The sequence below is a fragment of the Equus przewalskii genome, unplaced genomic scaffold, assembly GCF_037783145.1.
Source record: "Equus przewalskii isolate Varuska unplaced genomic scaffold, EquPr2 ChrUn-13, whole genome shotgun sequence".
Classification (NCBI taxonomy): domain Eukaryota; kingdom Metazoa; phylum Chordata; class Mammalia; order Perissodactyla; family Equidae; genus Equus; species Equus przewalskii.
The window spans coordinates 9567168-9582467 of record NW_027228750.1 but is presented as its reverse complement, the minus strand read 5'-3'; the positions used below and the strand labels follow the sequence as shown (position 1 = coordinate 9582467).

The 15300-nt window shown below is 50.2% G+C and overlaps 1 protein-coding gene across 1 annotated transcript; it reads left to right on the top strand.

Moving 5' to 3' along the window:
• The first annotated feature begins 432 nt into the window (after positions 1–432).
• Positions 433–14807, top strand: SYPL2 (synaptophysin like 2). The gene is made up of 6 exons (XM_070607792.1): positions 433–1173; positions 1337–1411; positions 8045–8169; positions 9257–9458; positions 10434–10625; positions 11982–14807. Exons 1-6 carry the CDS (start codon positions 1120–1122, stop codon positions 12138–12140), a joined length of 807 nt encoding a protein of 268 aa, XP_070463893.1. The 5' UTR covers positions 433–1119; the 3' UTR covers positions 12141–14807.
• Positions 14808–15300: the final 493 nt, after the last annotated feature.

Below are 15300 nucleotides of genomic sequence, written 5' to 3'. Positions count from 1 at the left end.
CTGTCAACCCTTCCGTACAAATTACATCCTCTGAGCCTCGTATTCCTCAAAGGTTTTGATTTCTCTCTCCTTTAAAGGTGATGGCTACTTTAAAGGAGGTTGAGTTTGCACTTTTAAAACATTAGTAATTTTAAGTCAACGTACGAACGCCTTCTGTTCTTAAAAGATTAAAGCAACACTTAACTAGACAGAATAAAACATGAGCAATTTATATTCTATTGCTCCACCCCCCTTTTTTTTGTGCGTGAGTGAGGAAGATCGTCCCTGAGCTAACGTCTGTGCCAATCTTCCTCTATTTTGTTTGTGGGACGCCGCCACAGCATGGCTTGACGAGCGGTGTATATGTTGGCGCCCCACCCCGCGAACCCCAGGCCCGACAAGCGAAGCGCGCGAACTTAAACGCTACGCCACTGGCCGGCCCTGTCCGTCTGTACTGGCTCTCCAACATTTGCGAAGCAAGCAGTTTGTTAACCATCAAGGTTTAGAACCTTCTTTCAGCACTCATGATGCCTTATGAAAATGCTTTAGGTTAGGGGTATTACGGTGTAGAAGAAAAGAAAAACTGCGCAGAGCGGCTCCAAACCCCGGTGAACAGGGAAGGATAAGCTGGGAACCGGGGCGTCCCAGCGCGCCAGGCTAGTTCCCGACTGCGGCGGTGGGTTGGAGCGGCTGTGGCGTCTCGCTTGGGACTGGCCCTGGAGGCTTCTGGCAAAGAACCTGAGCCCCCTCGAGGCCGAACTGCCCGCAGAGGCCACAGGTCCCTTTAAGGCGTCCTGAGGGCAGAGACCCGGGAGCGAAGGGGGCGGGAGGAGGGTTCGGGAGCGCACGCCACGTGACTCGGCTGCCAAGTTCGCTCGCGAGTTTGACAGAAGTTTGAATTGGACTCGGGGGCTTTCTGCAGCCGGCGCGGCAGAGCGGCGGCCTCGCCGAACGCGAGCAGCGGCGCCCCCGCGACCCACCCCGCCAGCCTGGATCCCGGGCCGCCGCCGGCCGCTCGCGCTCCCGCACCGCTCGCTTCCCCCGCCGCGGGTCAGCAGCCCCCCGCCCCACCGCGGTCCCCACAGCCTCCGGGCGAGGGAGTCCAGCCCCCGCGTCGCGTCCCGGCCCCGCTGCGCCACCATGTCCTCGACAGAGAGCTCGAGTCGCACGGCGGACAAGTCGCCGCGCCAGCAGGTACTCCCTGCGCGCCCCTGGGGCTCTCTCACCGCCCCTTCTCCACCTGCCGTCGGGCTCGACCCTTCGTCCGCCCCCACTCTCGGGTGTGAGTGAGAGGAGGGGACCAGCCTTGCCCAAGGTCCCCCACTGCCCTGACCCCCTGCTGGCCCTGTCTCCGCAGGTGGACCGCCTGCTCGTCGGGCTGCGCTGGCGGCGGCTAGAGGAGCCTCTGGGCTTCATCAAAGTTCTCCAGTGGGTGAGTTGCTGCCCCAGCCGCGGGCTATTTCGGGAACCTGGGCTGTGACGCTGACCCGAAGCAATGTGGCCGGAGTGGGGGGCAGGGAGGTGCTGCGGCCGGTCCGCGGCGGAATGGTGGGGGGCGGCGACAGGTGGGCGGGGGAGGGGCGGGCTGGGGCTCCTTCTCCAGCGCTTGGTGGCAGGAGGGTGAGGAGCGAGGCATGCGGAGTCCCGGATTCGGTCCTTCTATGTGCAAGGAGCCTTTGCCCAGGGCGCTCACATTTCACCAGGGCGACAGGACCCGGGTATAACCTTTCCAGAACTCTGATCCTGCACATACCACTCCTGGGCGGCGGGAGGGGGAAGAGGACAAGGGGGACGAGGAAAGCCGCGGAGGGCAGAGAAGGGAAGGAGGCAGGCGATGGAAACTATTCTGCCTCCAAACCCACCAGGACCTGGCTGATCCTGGAGGTGCGCTCAGGGGACAGGGTCCTGGTTGGCGGTTGCCCTGTTGAGGTCACTAGAGTAATCTGGGTTCCTGTAACTGAGTGAGAGAGTAGCTGAATGAATGAATGGAGTTCATGGCTCTAAGATTAAGTAAAAGGAAAAAATTAAGACAATGAAAATCACAGTTTGCCAAAATGTGGTTTGTAGAGTAAGACAGAACATTGAGCTGGGAAGCTGGGGCCCTGGGTTCCAGAGCTGAACCTGCCTTTTTCAACTGTGTGACCTTGGGCAAGTCATTTCTCTGGACCTCAGTTTCCAACATTAGTCAAATGTTGATCAGATCATCCGTAGGGTCCCCTTCTGCTCTAAATGGGTTAGCATGCTAGAATATTGCCCTTCATTATACTTACCTTGTGACCTTGAAGAAATCACTTGCCCAGGGCCTCAGTTTCCCTTGTAATGGTCTAGGGAAACACCATCTCCTTGGTGTCACTGGGACTTGGAGACATTGGTATGCTCTCTCTCCTTCCCAGTGCCCAAGGCCTCCTGGGCATAAATTAGGAACCTGGACAGGCTCAGTCACTCTTTCAAATCAGAAAGACTGGTTGGGAGCATTTAGTACACTATCACCGAAGAGATTTAAGTTAGACAATCCACACACCAAATGGTGTGTGAATAACAATCAATCAGTGTACTTTCAGCACAGAATTCAGCTAGGGAATAAGTTACCATTAATACTGAGGATTGAGTTCTAAAGGGCTTGTAGCTCACTGGAGACAGGAGTTAGTACTGTGTTGCCAATTCCTAAATCATCATTTGGATGAGAATCATCAGATCTGAAATTCAGGGGCAATAGTGCCTTTGGAGTTATCTCTGGATATCTGAGATCCTGACTAGGGCTACAGGCCAGCCTGGGGAGCTCCCAAGTACAAACTCTGGGACCTTGCGGGGACTTTCCATTCTCTCTACTGCTTCAAGAGCCATTGGACTGACTGTTGACTGAGCTCTGTCACCTCCCCCCACTTCCCTGTTCTGACCCACCACTTGAGTACTGGAGGGGCCATATAAGAATGATATTAAGGCTCCATGTGACTGCCATCCAGAACTAGGGACCATTAGGAGCTATCCAGAGGAGCAGAACCTGAAATGTAAGAGTACAGTTTTATCATTAAACTAGACAAATGGATCTAAGCGAAATTTGAGGAAGACTGTCAAGGGATGAGGGAAACAATAAGGTTATTAGACCATGGAATCATCCTGCATGGGGGGATTCCGAAAAGCCTCCTTCCTCAACCCTTCTATCCTTTTCTTACTGCCCCCCCCCCCCCAACGCCATTTCTACAAAGGCTGCACAAAGCAATGCCCGAGGAAATAAGCCAGGCCCCTCCCAGGGGCAGCACTCATCCCTAAGAGTTAAGTCCCGTTTGACTTTTATGATCCTCTACTACTTAGAGAGGGGGTTCTGCCTTTCTCTCATAATGCTAAATCCAGGGGCCCAGGGCTAGACTCCGAACTCAGCCTTCATTCAAAGGGTAGCATCATAAGGAGATACATTTTGTTTTTACTGCCATCCTGGTGGTCTGAACTCAGAGTGTCTTTCGCTTCCCCTGAATCTCTGCAGATGAGCTAACATGAAACTACACAGGAACCAGAACCAGAAATGACCGTGAAAATGTCATTTTGGATTTTCACTCATTTTCTGCTTGGAGGGAGCAAATGCTCTTGACTGGAAAAGGGAAAAAAAGAAAACAAAAATCTTGCAGTTCTTGTGATGATAATTGAAAACTTTTGTTGTCATTGTTACTAAAAAGCAAAGGTTTTACTGGAATCCTGGTGAGAAGAAAGTAATGCTATTCTTTTATTAGTCAGGAACTTGGTTTAGAGTGTCTTTTTAAAATTTAAAAATTAACTAATCTCACCTTGATTCCAAGTCTGGAGTCTTGCTCAGTCTACACTAAGCTAGAGAAATAACATGGGCATAGACCAATAATTGGAGAACTAGTTTTTTTAAAAAAGAAAAAGGTAGACTTTGAGGTTGGGTGGGCTTTGGTTTAAATGCAGTCTCCTCTGCCTTTTAGCCGTGGAACGTAGGGTAAGTGATGAAATCTTCATAGGCCTCAGTTTCTTATCTGTAAATGAGGGTAAGATCTGTCTCCTGGGCTCACTGGGAGGATTACAGGGGTAATATCTGTAAAGCATCCCAGCGTTCAGGATGGCCATGCTGAGCCTGGCAGGCCAGGAAGTATTCAGTAAAGCTGGTTCCTTTCTCTCCTATTCCTGAAACTTCCCTTTCCCCTAACTTTCCTCCTTCTGCAGACTGTCAGCCAGACTTGACCTTTGGTGAGATTATTCAAATATCATCGCCAAATCTTCACTTTGAGGATAATGTCCAAAAGAATTTCCTGAATCACTCAGTCACTGTTCCTGTAATGAGTCATATTATCATTAACTGGGTGTGTCCCTGATCCATAATTCACCTTTAAGGTGCCAAAATCATTTATTTTGGCTCTGGGGTCTCTGTAATGAAAATAAGCTGTTTCAGTAAGTGTGGGGAATGTGAAAGTACACCATCGGAGTTCATAAAAACTATGAGATGATTGTGGAAGTGGGATTTGGGGCAAGAACTTGTCTTTCTTGTGCCCTGCACTAACTGAGGATGTTAGTGTTCTCAGGACTGACACAGGATTATCACCAACAAGCAGGTCAACACCAAAGTGGAGCTTCATCCTTAAACTCCAAGAGAGATGCAGAGGCAGAAGGAGGTGGAGGGCAGTGTATGACTATCGCTGTCCCCAGCAACGCAGGTCCAAGAGGAGGAAGCTGGTTGGCACCAGAACTCCAGAGATCCCCCCTTGTCTCAGGGATTCCATCTCTCCTTGGCTCCTGTCCTTTATGACCAGTTTGCTCAACTCAGAGCTTTGTGCGTGGTGACAGAGGTGGTTTCAATTCTATCCCACTCTTGCCTGTGGCTCAGTCACCTGACACTGTTAGGGAAGAAAGCAAATCTGGTGCAGAAAGGTGGAAAGAGCTGGGAGAGTGTCTTTCTCTGCTCCTGCATCCCAGTGCAGAGTTACTCCCTCCCTCCTTACCATCTTCTCTGCACATAGAAGAGATCTCTTTTTTATAGCCTGAATAACTGTGGGATGCAGGGTTTGTCTTTCATTTTCTGTGTTTTTTTTTTAGCATGACACTCTCCTTTCTGGATGTAAACTCTTGTGAACAGGAACCAGGTCTTCCTCATTTTCTTGTCTCTAGTACCTGACACAAAGTAGATGCTTAATAACTGTTTGTTGATTAACGAATGAATGAAATAGAAAGAGCACTGGACAGGAAATCAGCAGATGTAAATTCTAAGCCTGGCTCTCACATTGGTTAAATGTGACCTTGGAAAAGTCACTTAATCTTTTGGGACTTCAGTTTCCACCTTTATGAAATGAGACTGTTGCGCTTGATAATCTCCGAGATCCTTTTTGCTCAGCTGCTCTGTGAACCTGTGAGATTCTCCTTAGATTTCTTCTTTCATCCACTAATATAGCAGATTGTCTGTTATCTGGCACCATCTGACTGTGTGATGTTTGGATGTAATAATATAGTCTGGTTAATAAAGGGTTCGATAAGGTGTTCAGAGATCCCTGACTTTCAAAGAATCAAACTAGAAGACAATACAGTTAATACTAAAGTTGTTATGGGTATATTTTGCCCATAAAGGAATCATAAAGCAGGATTCAGGATTTTCAGAACCTCAAGGTTGTCATCTTGACATAGGAAAACATTCGGCAATGATGGAAAAGTTCTCTAATCTGTGTTGTCCAGTGTGGTACCTGCTAGTCACATGTGGCTCTTAAGCACTTGAAATGTGGCTAGTGTGACTGAGCAACTGAATGTTAAATTTTATTTCATTTTAATTAATGTAAATTTAAATAGCCACACTTGGCTAGTGTTGTGGATAGTGTAGCTCTAGAGTATGAGCTTCATGAGCACAGAGATTTTTTTCTCTTTTGCTCACTGCTAAGTAATAGTGCCTAGAACAGTGTAATAGTAGTAAAACTAGTACACACTAGATGCTCAATAAATGTCATCTTTCTGTAGATGCTCAGGAGTACCTGTGAAGAGAGTGCTGATGAAGAGAAGGCTCCATAGAGCAGGGTCATTGCCCAAGTTAGGAATACCGCCTTTCTTAGGGAACCTATACAGAGCCATTCACTGAGTGACTGCCAACATGTAAAAATATATCCAACTGTGCTGCTCTTCCTAGAATGTGACACCCTAATTGTGTCCCGTTCTGGACACCAGAAGCTAAGAGAAATAAAGAAACTTCTAAGAGGGGTCAGAGAACCACAGAGTTGACAAAAGATTAGAGAATTCCTGTGAGGAGAAGCTAGAGAAGTTCCACTGTTATGTTAGTGAGGCAACCTGGAGCTTGTAAAGGGTAATGATGCAGAGGTTTTGGGTGACTTCTCACCAGCTCTGTCAAGAGAGACAGGCAGGGCTCTACTGCAGCCTCCGTGATTTGTCAGAGGAGGAAGTTATTCAGGCTTTGGAGAGAGGTTATACCATCTCCTTTCCTGGATGTTTTTTAAAATGGAAACAATTCTCATTTGTATGGACTAAACCTCCTGGAAACAGAGAGGTACCCATTATGACCTTTAGAGAGGGGTCAATGGCTCCAGGAGGAAGATGGTCTGCCAGGCCAGGCAATGCAAGGCGGGGCAGTGGCACCGGACACCACCCAGGGGCAGAGCACAGCTGCCGGCAAGCCCAGCCAAGGGCACACTGATAGTGTTACCCTCGGAGAGTGAGAGGATTACAGAGCTGGAAAAGGCCTCCAGGTTACCTACTGCAAACCTCTCATTTTACAGATGAGGAAACTGAGACTCACAGAGTGGAGTGACTTATTAGAGGTCACCCAGCCGATTAGTGACAGGCCAGGACTAGAACCTGGATTTCCAGACTCCTAATCCAGGTCTCTTTTTACTCCATAACACTATCAAGCATTAGCAAAATAATTTGCACACAACTCTATTCTAAACTCTGGATGCAGGACTGAGACGTAGATTAGCTGTCTTCCGGGTGCTTAACGTCCAAGACACTGAGTCACCGAGAAACATACAGAAAATCAACAATTAACAGAATAAGCCCACTGCTTAATAAGAATGATTACATCATGTACAAGCCAATGGTAAGTGCACAGGAAATGGGGCCTGAACAGATGATGTGGAAGGATAAGAGATTCCAATTTCTCATCTCCTTTTCTAACCAAAGTGTGTTTCTCCAGAAAGAAATGTGAAAATCATAGGATGAGGGAATTTCATTTCACTCAAGACAGGAGTTTTAGTAAAATGTGATGAAAGGTGGAGAGGAAAACAATTCAAGTGATCTGAAACGCCTCTGGTTCTTAACACCGAGAAATGGCAGCATCAACAGATTACAGAGGGAAACTCCACTGGGGAAAGAGCTGAGGCTGATAAGGCAAGTGGAGAGTACTTTTCTCTGGGCCTGAGCCAGGACTGTCAGCATCAACCCAGCCAGCACTGTTGCTGAAAGGAAAGGTGCCTTTGGGGCAAGAGGAGTTAGGCTGGCAGTGCCATGGGACAGCAGCATGGCCCCCTGCCCCCTTGGCCCCTCTGAAGACTTGGCAGAAGTTGTCTCCTCCAGCTATGCTTCCATTGAGGCAGGAAGCCACTGGAAGTTAGCAACATGGTAATGACAAGATTCAATGACAGCTTCAGGAGGGAAAGGGAAAGCATTTCATGCATGCCTGATCTAGGTTGGCACAGGGGAATGTATTTCTAGGGTGCCTCTTTCTTGGGGAGGAAATTCAAGTCCAGCTTTGAGCTAGAAGTTTCTAAAAGCCTAAATTACTCTGTGTCAGTCATCATCTGAAGGAGGCTACCTATGGTCCCCAGTGTCACATCCAGTGGGGAGACCTGGAAACTGCCCATTTCCGCTCTCTTCATCTCCCTCCCAGACACCACTTAAAGTCAACTATTTGGTCCAGCACTCTGTGCAGTGAGCACAGCACCCTGAGGCTGGAAAACCAGTGGAAGCCATGGGTGCCTGCCCAGGAGGGACTTGATTAAAGAGAACCCGTCCCCCCAACCCCCACCATATCTGCACTTGCTGAGTGTCAGAGGGTGATTCTGAAGGGATAGACCTTGGCCAGTTGAAGCCTTCTGACTCTCAAAGGGGCTTCACTCTCCCTCAGCTCTTTGCTATTTTCGCCTTCGGGTCCTGCGGCTCCTACAGTGGGGAGACAGGAGCAACGGTTCGCTGCAACAACGAAGCCAAGGATGTGAGCTCCATCATTGTTGCGTTCGGCTATCCCTTCAGGTGAGCAGGAATTGATTCCGACCCCACATAGCCCCTCTCACTGGGTTGGTAGGACCTGCTTGGTCTCTTCCTCCTCCAGAAACCTAAAGACTGTTGTGTGCCACTCCAGATTCAAATAGAATTACAAGACTTAGGTCCTTCCTGCCCTTTAGGCATTTCAGACACACTGACAAGAGAAAAATATAAGGGAAACTCCGATAGATCACTGTTATAATAATGTTCCAGTCCACAGATAACCCATAGCAGGTAACAACACCTCCTACAGAAAGAACCCATGCAGTTTGGGATGGAGGCTTATAAGAGTCTGGGCAAGTTGGGCAGGTCTCTCTGACCCTCAGCAGCCTCCTCCCTGCCTTGCAGGTAAGGAAGCTTGTTAGTACTTAGATCCCACAGAGCTGATGTGGGGCGCTCACCTGGTACCACCAGAATACAAGGAGGTGCACCTTGACCAGGAGGTAGAAGAGACTAGTACTCTTTGCTGGGTATTTGGGAGCTTAGGGGGGCCCCAAGTGTTTAGAGGAGAATGGGACCAGGGCTCACCTTTTCAGAAATTTCTAGTAGTAGCAGCCAGGTTAGATTAATTGTCTCTTGTATATAATAGAGTGTTTGTTTTTCTCTCTTTCTTTTGTCCAATAGAGTCTCATTGGGCAGCCTAAATAAGGCCTGAAAATGGTTGCTTCCAACCTTAACTTGGCCACTGTGGGCCTGTGCTTTCCCAGGGGCAGAATGAAGCTGATCTCCTTGGTAGTTTAGCTCTCAGAAATAGATGGACTACGTATATTGTGGCTGTGACCTAAAGGGCCCTGGGGATAATTGGAAATACATAGTTGCCATATCTGGACAGGGTAGATGAGTGTGGGGTGGTGGCTGAATGAGAGGTGGGGCTTGAGCGGAATTCTAGGGAAGTTCCTGTCTTGACTGCAAGGTTCCAGCCAGAAACATTCCTTCCTCCCTGCCCCTTTTCTTGGCTCTGTAACAGTCCTAGGGTGAGAATTAGCACAGGACTACTCCCAGGGCAGGGAGAGCTCTCTGCCTCCGCAGGGGAGGACTGCCCTGAGCTCAGGATGGCCTCCCCTGCCGCCTGCAGGTTGAACCGGGTCCAGTATGAGATGCCCCTCTGTGATGAGGAGTCCACCTCCAAGACCATGCACCTCATGGGGGACTTCTCTGCCCCTGCTGAGTTCTTTGTGACCCTAGGCATCTTTTCCTTCTTCTACACCATGGCTGCACTAGTCGTCTACCTGCGCTTCCACAAACTCTACACGGAGAACAGGCGCTTCCCATTGGTGGTGAGTGGGCACTGGCCAGAAGGGATGGGGTGGAGAAACTGAGGAGATGTACCTTCTGGGGGTAAGGTCATTGCTGGGGGTGGGAGGGGGGGCAGGACAAACCTGGTGGCTTTCCTGGGTCCCTGACACCTATATGTGGACCCTCCTGAATCTGCCTGCTGGTTCTTTGCTGGTGGTCCCGTTGGGTGCTGTGGCTCCCACAGTTCCTCGGGTCAGTGGAAGGCTCAAGTCTCAGGACTCTCCCTCTACCAACCTCCCATCACTTGCTCTGCTCACAAGAGGCACAACAGCATCAAGAAGCAGGCACTGGAGTCTATTGGCCTGGGTTCAAATCCCAGCACTGTCCTTTACTAGCTGTGTGCTCTTGGACATGTTACTTACTCTCGCTAAACCTCAGTTTCCTCAACTTTAAAATGGGAATAAAATAATACCTATCTCATAGTCTTTTGGGGGCATAAAGTGAAAATGCATGTAAACTATCTGGCTTATAGTTATCCTCAGTAAGTGTTAGCTATTATCAATATTATTCCCCCTTTACTTTCTCCATGTCCCAGGCATGCAAGGTAGAAGGGGTGTCTTAGGGGACCCCATTTGTCTCCTGCAGTTTGCCCTTACTCTGCTACCAGGTGTAGCTGAGCAATGGTGACCAAAGGAAAGGCTGGGAGGGGAGAGTGGGGAATTCAGGCCACTTGGGTTTTGGGGTGACACCAACTAGCGGATGCCTTGGTACCTTGTTACCTGACCTCAGTTCTAGAGCATGGACAGCTGTAGCCCTGGGTGGCAGGATTCCTTTGGTGTCAGTGAAGAGATTCCTCAGGATGATCTGGGCTCGCTGAGGCTCTAGGTGTTGGGTAGGATGGGAAGAGGCAGCTGTCCCGGGACTCCAGGATTCCACTGCATTATGGCAAGAGGAAAAGAAGTGAGGAATCACGGGGGCATCTCTGAGTGTATTTCCTCTCCCTCTGCTCCTCTCAGGACTTCTGTGTGACTGTCTCCTTCACCTTCTTCTGGCTGGTAGCTGCAGCTGCCTGGGGCAAGGGCCTGACCGACATCAAGGGGGCCACACGGCCATCCAGCCTGACCGCAGCCATGTCTGTGTGCCATGGAGAGGAAGCAGTGTGCAGTGCCGGGGCCACACCCTCCATGGGACTGGCCAACATCTCCGTGGTGAGACCTGTGGCCACTGAAGGGGTCTGAGGGGGGCAGCACTATCCCAGCTGCCCAGGCTTGTCCCAGCAGTAGGTTCTGAAAGGAACAGAGAAGTGTCCCCACAGCTGGTATCCCCTGCATCGAGAGCCAGTGGCTCCCTGCACCTAATGCTGGCTGCTGGCCCCTGGCTGACCTTGAGAAGACATTTTGGGATGAGGGGAACCTGAGAGCCACTGAGCCTTCTGTTCCTTCCGCCTTCTGTACTCTGCCTTCCATTTCCCCTCCCTTCTTCCCACCTCCAGCCATGCTCTCTGTGACTGCCTCCCACTCTTCCTGCCTCTTTACAATATGTGTGTGTGAACACATACAAGCACATGAAGGGGGAGCATAGGGCTGTGGCTGGGCTCAAAACTGGGAGCAGACCCAGAGTGAGAGAGAAGGGGCTCATTGTCTCTCAGGCCTCCAGACTGGAAGAGGGCTTTGGGCAGTGGTGGGTCCAGCTGGTAAGCACCTGTTTGGCCATCCCAGTTGTTAGAACACTGAAATATTTCCATACCAGTTAGTAAATAGCTGAGGCCTTGAGTTTTTCAAATGCCGCTGTCATCCCAGCCACCTCAGCCCTGAAAATGGCCTGAACCTCCCCAGGGCCCAGCAACTGAAAGGTTTAATGGCTGCCACACCAGGGAGCTTTCTAGAACTTGCCGGAACCCTGCTGATAGGTTTTACCCTTCAACATTTTATTGTAAAAATTTTTACACATACAGCAAAGTTGAAAGAATTTTACAGTGGACACCCACGTACTCATCACCTGGACTGTACCATTAACATTTTACTCGACTTGCTTTATCACATATCTTTCCACCTCTCTTCATCTATCAATCCATCTTATTTTTAATGCATTTCAAAGTTAATTGCAGACATCAGTACACTTCCCCATAAATACTTCCTGCTGATAGGTTTTTCAATATTTTGAATGAATATTTGAATATAGCCCTCGCTGGTCCCGGGGCCTAGGGAAGGAGCACCTTGGACAGCTCTGGACACACCCACCCAGCAGAAGGCTCTCTGAGCAGGCGTGCTCCCGGTGGGAAGCCCGGCTAGGACCCTTGCTCCTTGTCATGCTTTGCACGATGCTCCACTCCAGGGGCCAGATTCTCCTAGCGACCAAGTCACAACTTTGTGCATGCTGTGGACAGAATTAGACACTTTCACCAGAGAACCCCTTAGGCGGTGATGGCCTTGAACCCTACCTCTATGTCCAGTTCTCTTTTAGTCTTTCTAGCATTCTGTACCCACTCCCCATAGGTACTCCCCCTCCCTGTTCCCATGATGCCCCACTTCCTATTCTCACAAACCCCCCTGATGTCTTTACAGCTCTTCGGCTTTATCAACTTCTTCCTGTGGGCCGGGAACTGTTGGTTTGTGTTCAAGGAGACCCCATGGCATGGGCAGGGCCAGGAACAGGACCAGGACCAGGGCCAGGGTCCCAGCCAGGAGAGCGCAGCTGAGCAGGGAGCCGTGGAGAAGCAGTAAGCAGCCCCCACCTGGCTACTCCCGAACAGGACAGCACCTCTTCAACCACCTCCGGCTTCCAGGACCTCCCTCTTCTTCCTTCTCCAGCTCCCCTCCCCCATCATTCTGGGCTTTGAGCTTTGAGACGTCGACGGATGGGCAGGCATCAGCTGTTGGAAACCTGGGCAGCCCTCCCAGTGGCTTCCTATCCCTCCTCCTACTGAAGCCCCAGATGGCAGGAGCTTAGTGCTTCTTGTCCACTGCCTGGACAGGCATCTTACTTGGGGTCTTACTCATGTCCTCACCGCCTCTGCTGCAGGCAAGGGTTGGAGGCAGGAGACCAGAGTCCTGAGACTGGTTCCTAGCAGCCACTTCTATCACCCTGTCCAGCTTCAATAAAAATGCAAGGGTTGGGGGGGAATTGGCTGGCAGCCTTCTCCCTGGTCCCTTGCATGGAGGGCCCACCAGTGGTTTAGTGACCCCTCTTCAATGGCTGTGATCTAGGCCCCATGTCTGCAATGATCTCCAGTCAGCCCAAGCTCAGTTTGCTTCCCGCTCTCTCCTCTGGCCTCTGCTTGGCCACAGAATCTAAAATGTGTGAACCTGGGAGGCGCACTAGCCTGGAAAACAGCCCTTCAGAGGGTCCTGATGAGGCCTAGACTCAGTGGGGAGCCGACAAATAGCAACTGAGTTGCAACTTCAAGAAACTAAAGCCAGGAAACGTTTTGGGGAGTCAGTTTCTTCTATTTCCTCAGTCCTCCCACCCCTTCAGGCTGGGGCACTTTCCACCAACAGGCTAAACTCACACTTGCCCTGGGAATTCCTTACCTTCCTCCCTGTCCTCCTTCTTGGGCTTGGCGTCACACTCGGGACACAAGATGAGGGGTCTAGGAACATATCCATTTCAGCCCTCCCTACCTCCAACCTCTCCGTCCCTCTCCCTTCCCCAGCCTCTAGGGTCTGAGGCATTCAAGATCCTTTTCGAAGTTTGTCAAGGCTTTCCTTTCATTCCTGTGGGGCCAGATACGGGCTTTGGAAGGGCCCAAAGGACCATCATGAGGCTAAGTTGCCCCAGAGCCCCAGGACATGGATGGATGGGCCCATTTCCTCCTCACTCTCTGCTCAGTTTTTTCCCCCTCCCTGCTCCTTCTCTGGCCCCTCTTTCATACTTCTTCTTCTCACCTTTATGAAAGGACATGCCCTCTCCCTTTGTCCTCCATTCCTCCCCTGCTTCCTCATTTCTCCCAGGCTCTATCCTCCCCACCCACCCCCACCCAAGTCCAGGGCAGGCCGATGCTATTGGTGCTTCTTCACTTCGGGACCCAGTACCATATTTGTCTTTGGTGTGTCTCCTCTTCCTGATACCTCCTTCAGTCCCTTTCTGGACCCCAGGGCCTAAGGGTCAGTGCTGACTGGGTAAGGGCCATCTGTCTGCCGCCCAGCTAGAAACACTTCAGTCTGCCCTGACCATAGGGCTGCCCAGGAAGGATGAAGAAGGAAGAATCCAGCCATTTTCCAATCCAGTGCCAATTAGCCCACTTACCATCCCAAAGGTGAATGTGCCCTGTACCAATCTCTCCTCAGGACTGAATCAGCCCCTCCAACCTCCTCACCTCCCTAAACACCAGCCACAGTAACATGTGCATTACTGGAGTACCTGGGAGTCAAGACCTTTGACTTCTGGCCAATCATTTCTTCTTTGGGTCAGAGTTTCCCTACTTGACACGGGGAGTGTGAGATTTACATCCTCAAGTGCTCCAGAGTCTTTCAGTGAAATAATTAGTTTTTTTGTTTTGTTTTGTTTTTTAGATGTTGGGGAAGGGATTTGAGGAGGGAAGAGAGGATATGGGGATGAGAGTGTTTCTAAGTCTGAACCTCTCTCTGTCCTGAGCTGTCCCCGTGGTTACTCAAGGATAAGGGGGGGGACAGTTTTGCCTACAGCTCCAGAGACACAGAGAACAAAGGGGTGACCTTCATTTTTCTTCACGCTGGCCCCTGTGAGGGTCTGTGAGCAGCTTCTACTGGAACTTTGTTTGGATTCTGTGTATGTATTTATAATTTATCTGAAATGTGATGGATAAAGTGTTCTCACTTGGGGGCTGAAGTTAGCAACTGGCCCTTCAGCTAGGGAAAGGGTGGTGGGTCTGCACTCCTGCCAAGGACTCCTAGCCCAGAACTCTCCCTAGAACAGAGAAGGCTCTTTCTCTTCCTCAGGAGGCTGGCTTGTTCTCCGCCAGAAGAGCCTTGATTTAGGCTATGGCCCCTCTCTCTCCATGGCCACCCTAAGAGGAAAAGCTACTTCACCTCGTTACCTCTAGAGGGCTGGGCTGGGCTAAGTGCCGAGGGCAGGGCTGTCCTCATAGGACTCATGTCCCCTCCAGCTGGGGCTGGTATCACTGCTTTGCCTAGTGCAGCCTGAGGTAGGAGAAGGTGTCTGGTTTCTCCAGCTGCTGCAGGAGGCCAACAGGCAGGGCATCTGCCCTTTGCTCTAGTAAACTCTGACCCAGCCAGGGTGCCCATCTAGGACCTTTCCTGAACATGAGTTCCCTCCACCATCATGGTCAGAGGTCTCCTACTTCCAGGATTGCAGATCAGGGGTGGGGGGAGAATGTTGCATGTTGTTTTCTGGTGCTTGTTATTACACATTTGAATAAACAGTGCTTCAAGCATTTGCTATGAAGGAGCCAAGACTGGAGCCCTTCTGGGGATTTCTTTTTCCCTCTTTCTCCCCATTAAGTTCTTGGACAAATGTCAGCATTTCCACCAAAACGTCATTCCACTCCTCTCCATTCTGCACCCCAAGCAATAAAGTCTGCAGGCTGAGGAGCTGTTCCTGGCAGCCCCCAGTCTCGTGACATCTCCTCTTTTGGTGGCACCAACTAATCTAAAGTAACTGAGAGTCATTAACAAATTTAGAGCAAACTCAAAAGGTGAGACAGTGGCTTCCACAATGCTGTTTCCATTTGCTTTCCTACCATCTGTGACCCAGACAAGCTTCCTGTCAGGAGTTGAGGGCCATATGCTTTGCCCTCTTAACTATAAAGGTTCTTGCTGAACAAACTCGCATCTCTATCCCCATTCTGATAGACAGTCACACGCTACATTTACATTCCCTAGAAAAATACACTTGCGCACAATATTACATTCCATTTCACCAGGTTCCTTGATACCCTAGAGATCA

Coding starts and splice junctions, on each gene's coding strand:
- SYPL2 (XM_070607792.1), top strand. CDS start 1,120: ATGTCCTCGACAGAGAGCTCGAGTCGCACGGCGGACAAGTCGCCGCGC. Junction 1,174..1,336: donor ACAAGTCGCCGCGCCAGCAG/GTACTCCCTGCG, acceptor CTGTCTCCGCAG/GTGGACCGCCTGCTCGTCGG. Junction 8,170..9,256: donor GCGTTCGGCTATCCCTTCAG/GTGAGCAGGAAT, acceptor TGCCGCCTGCAG/GTTGAACCGGGTCCAGTATG.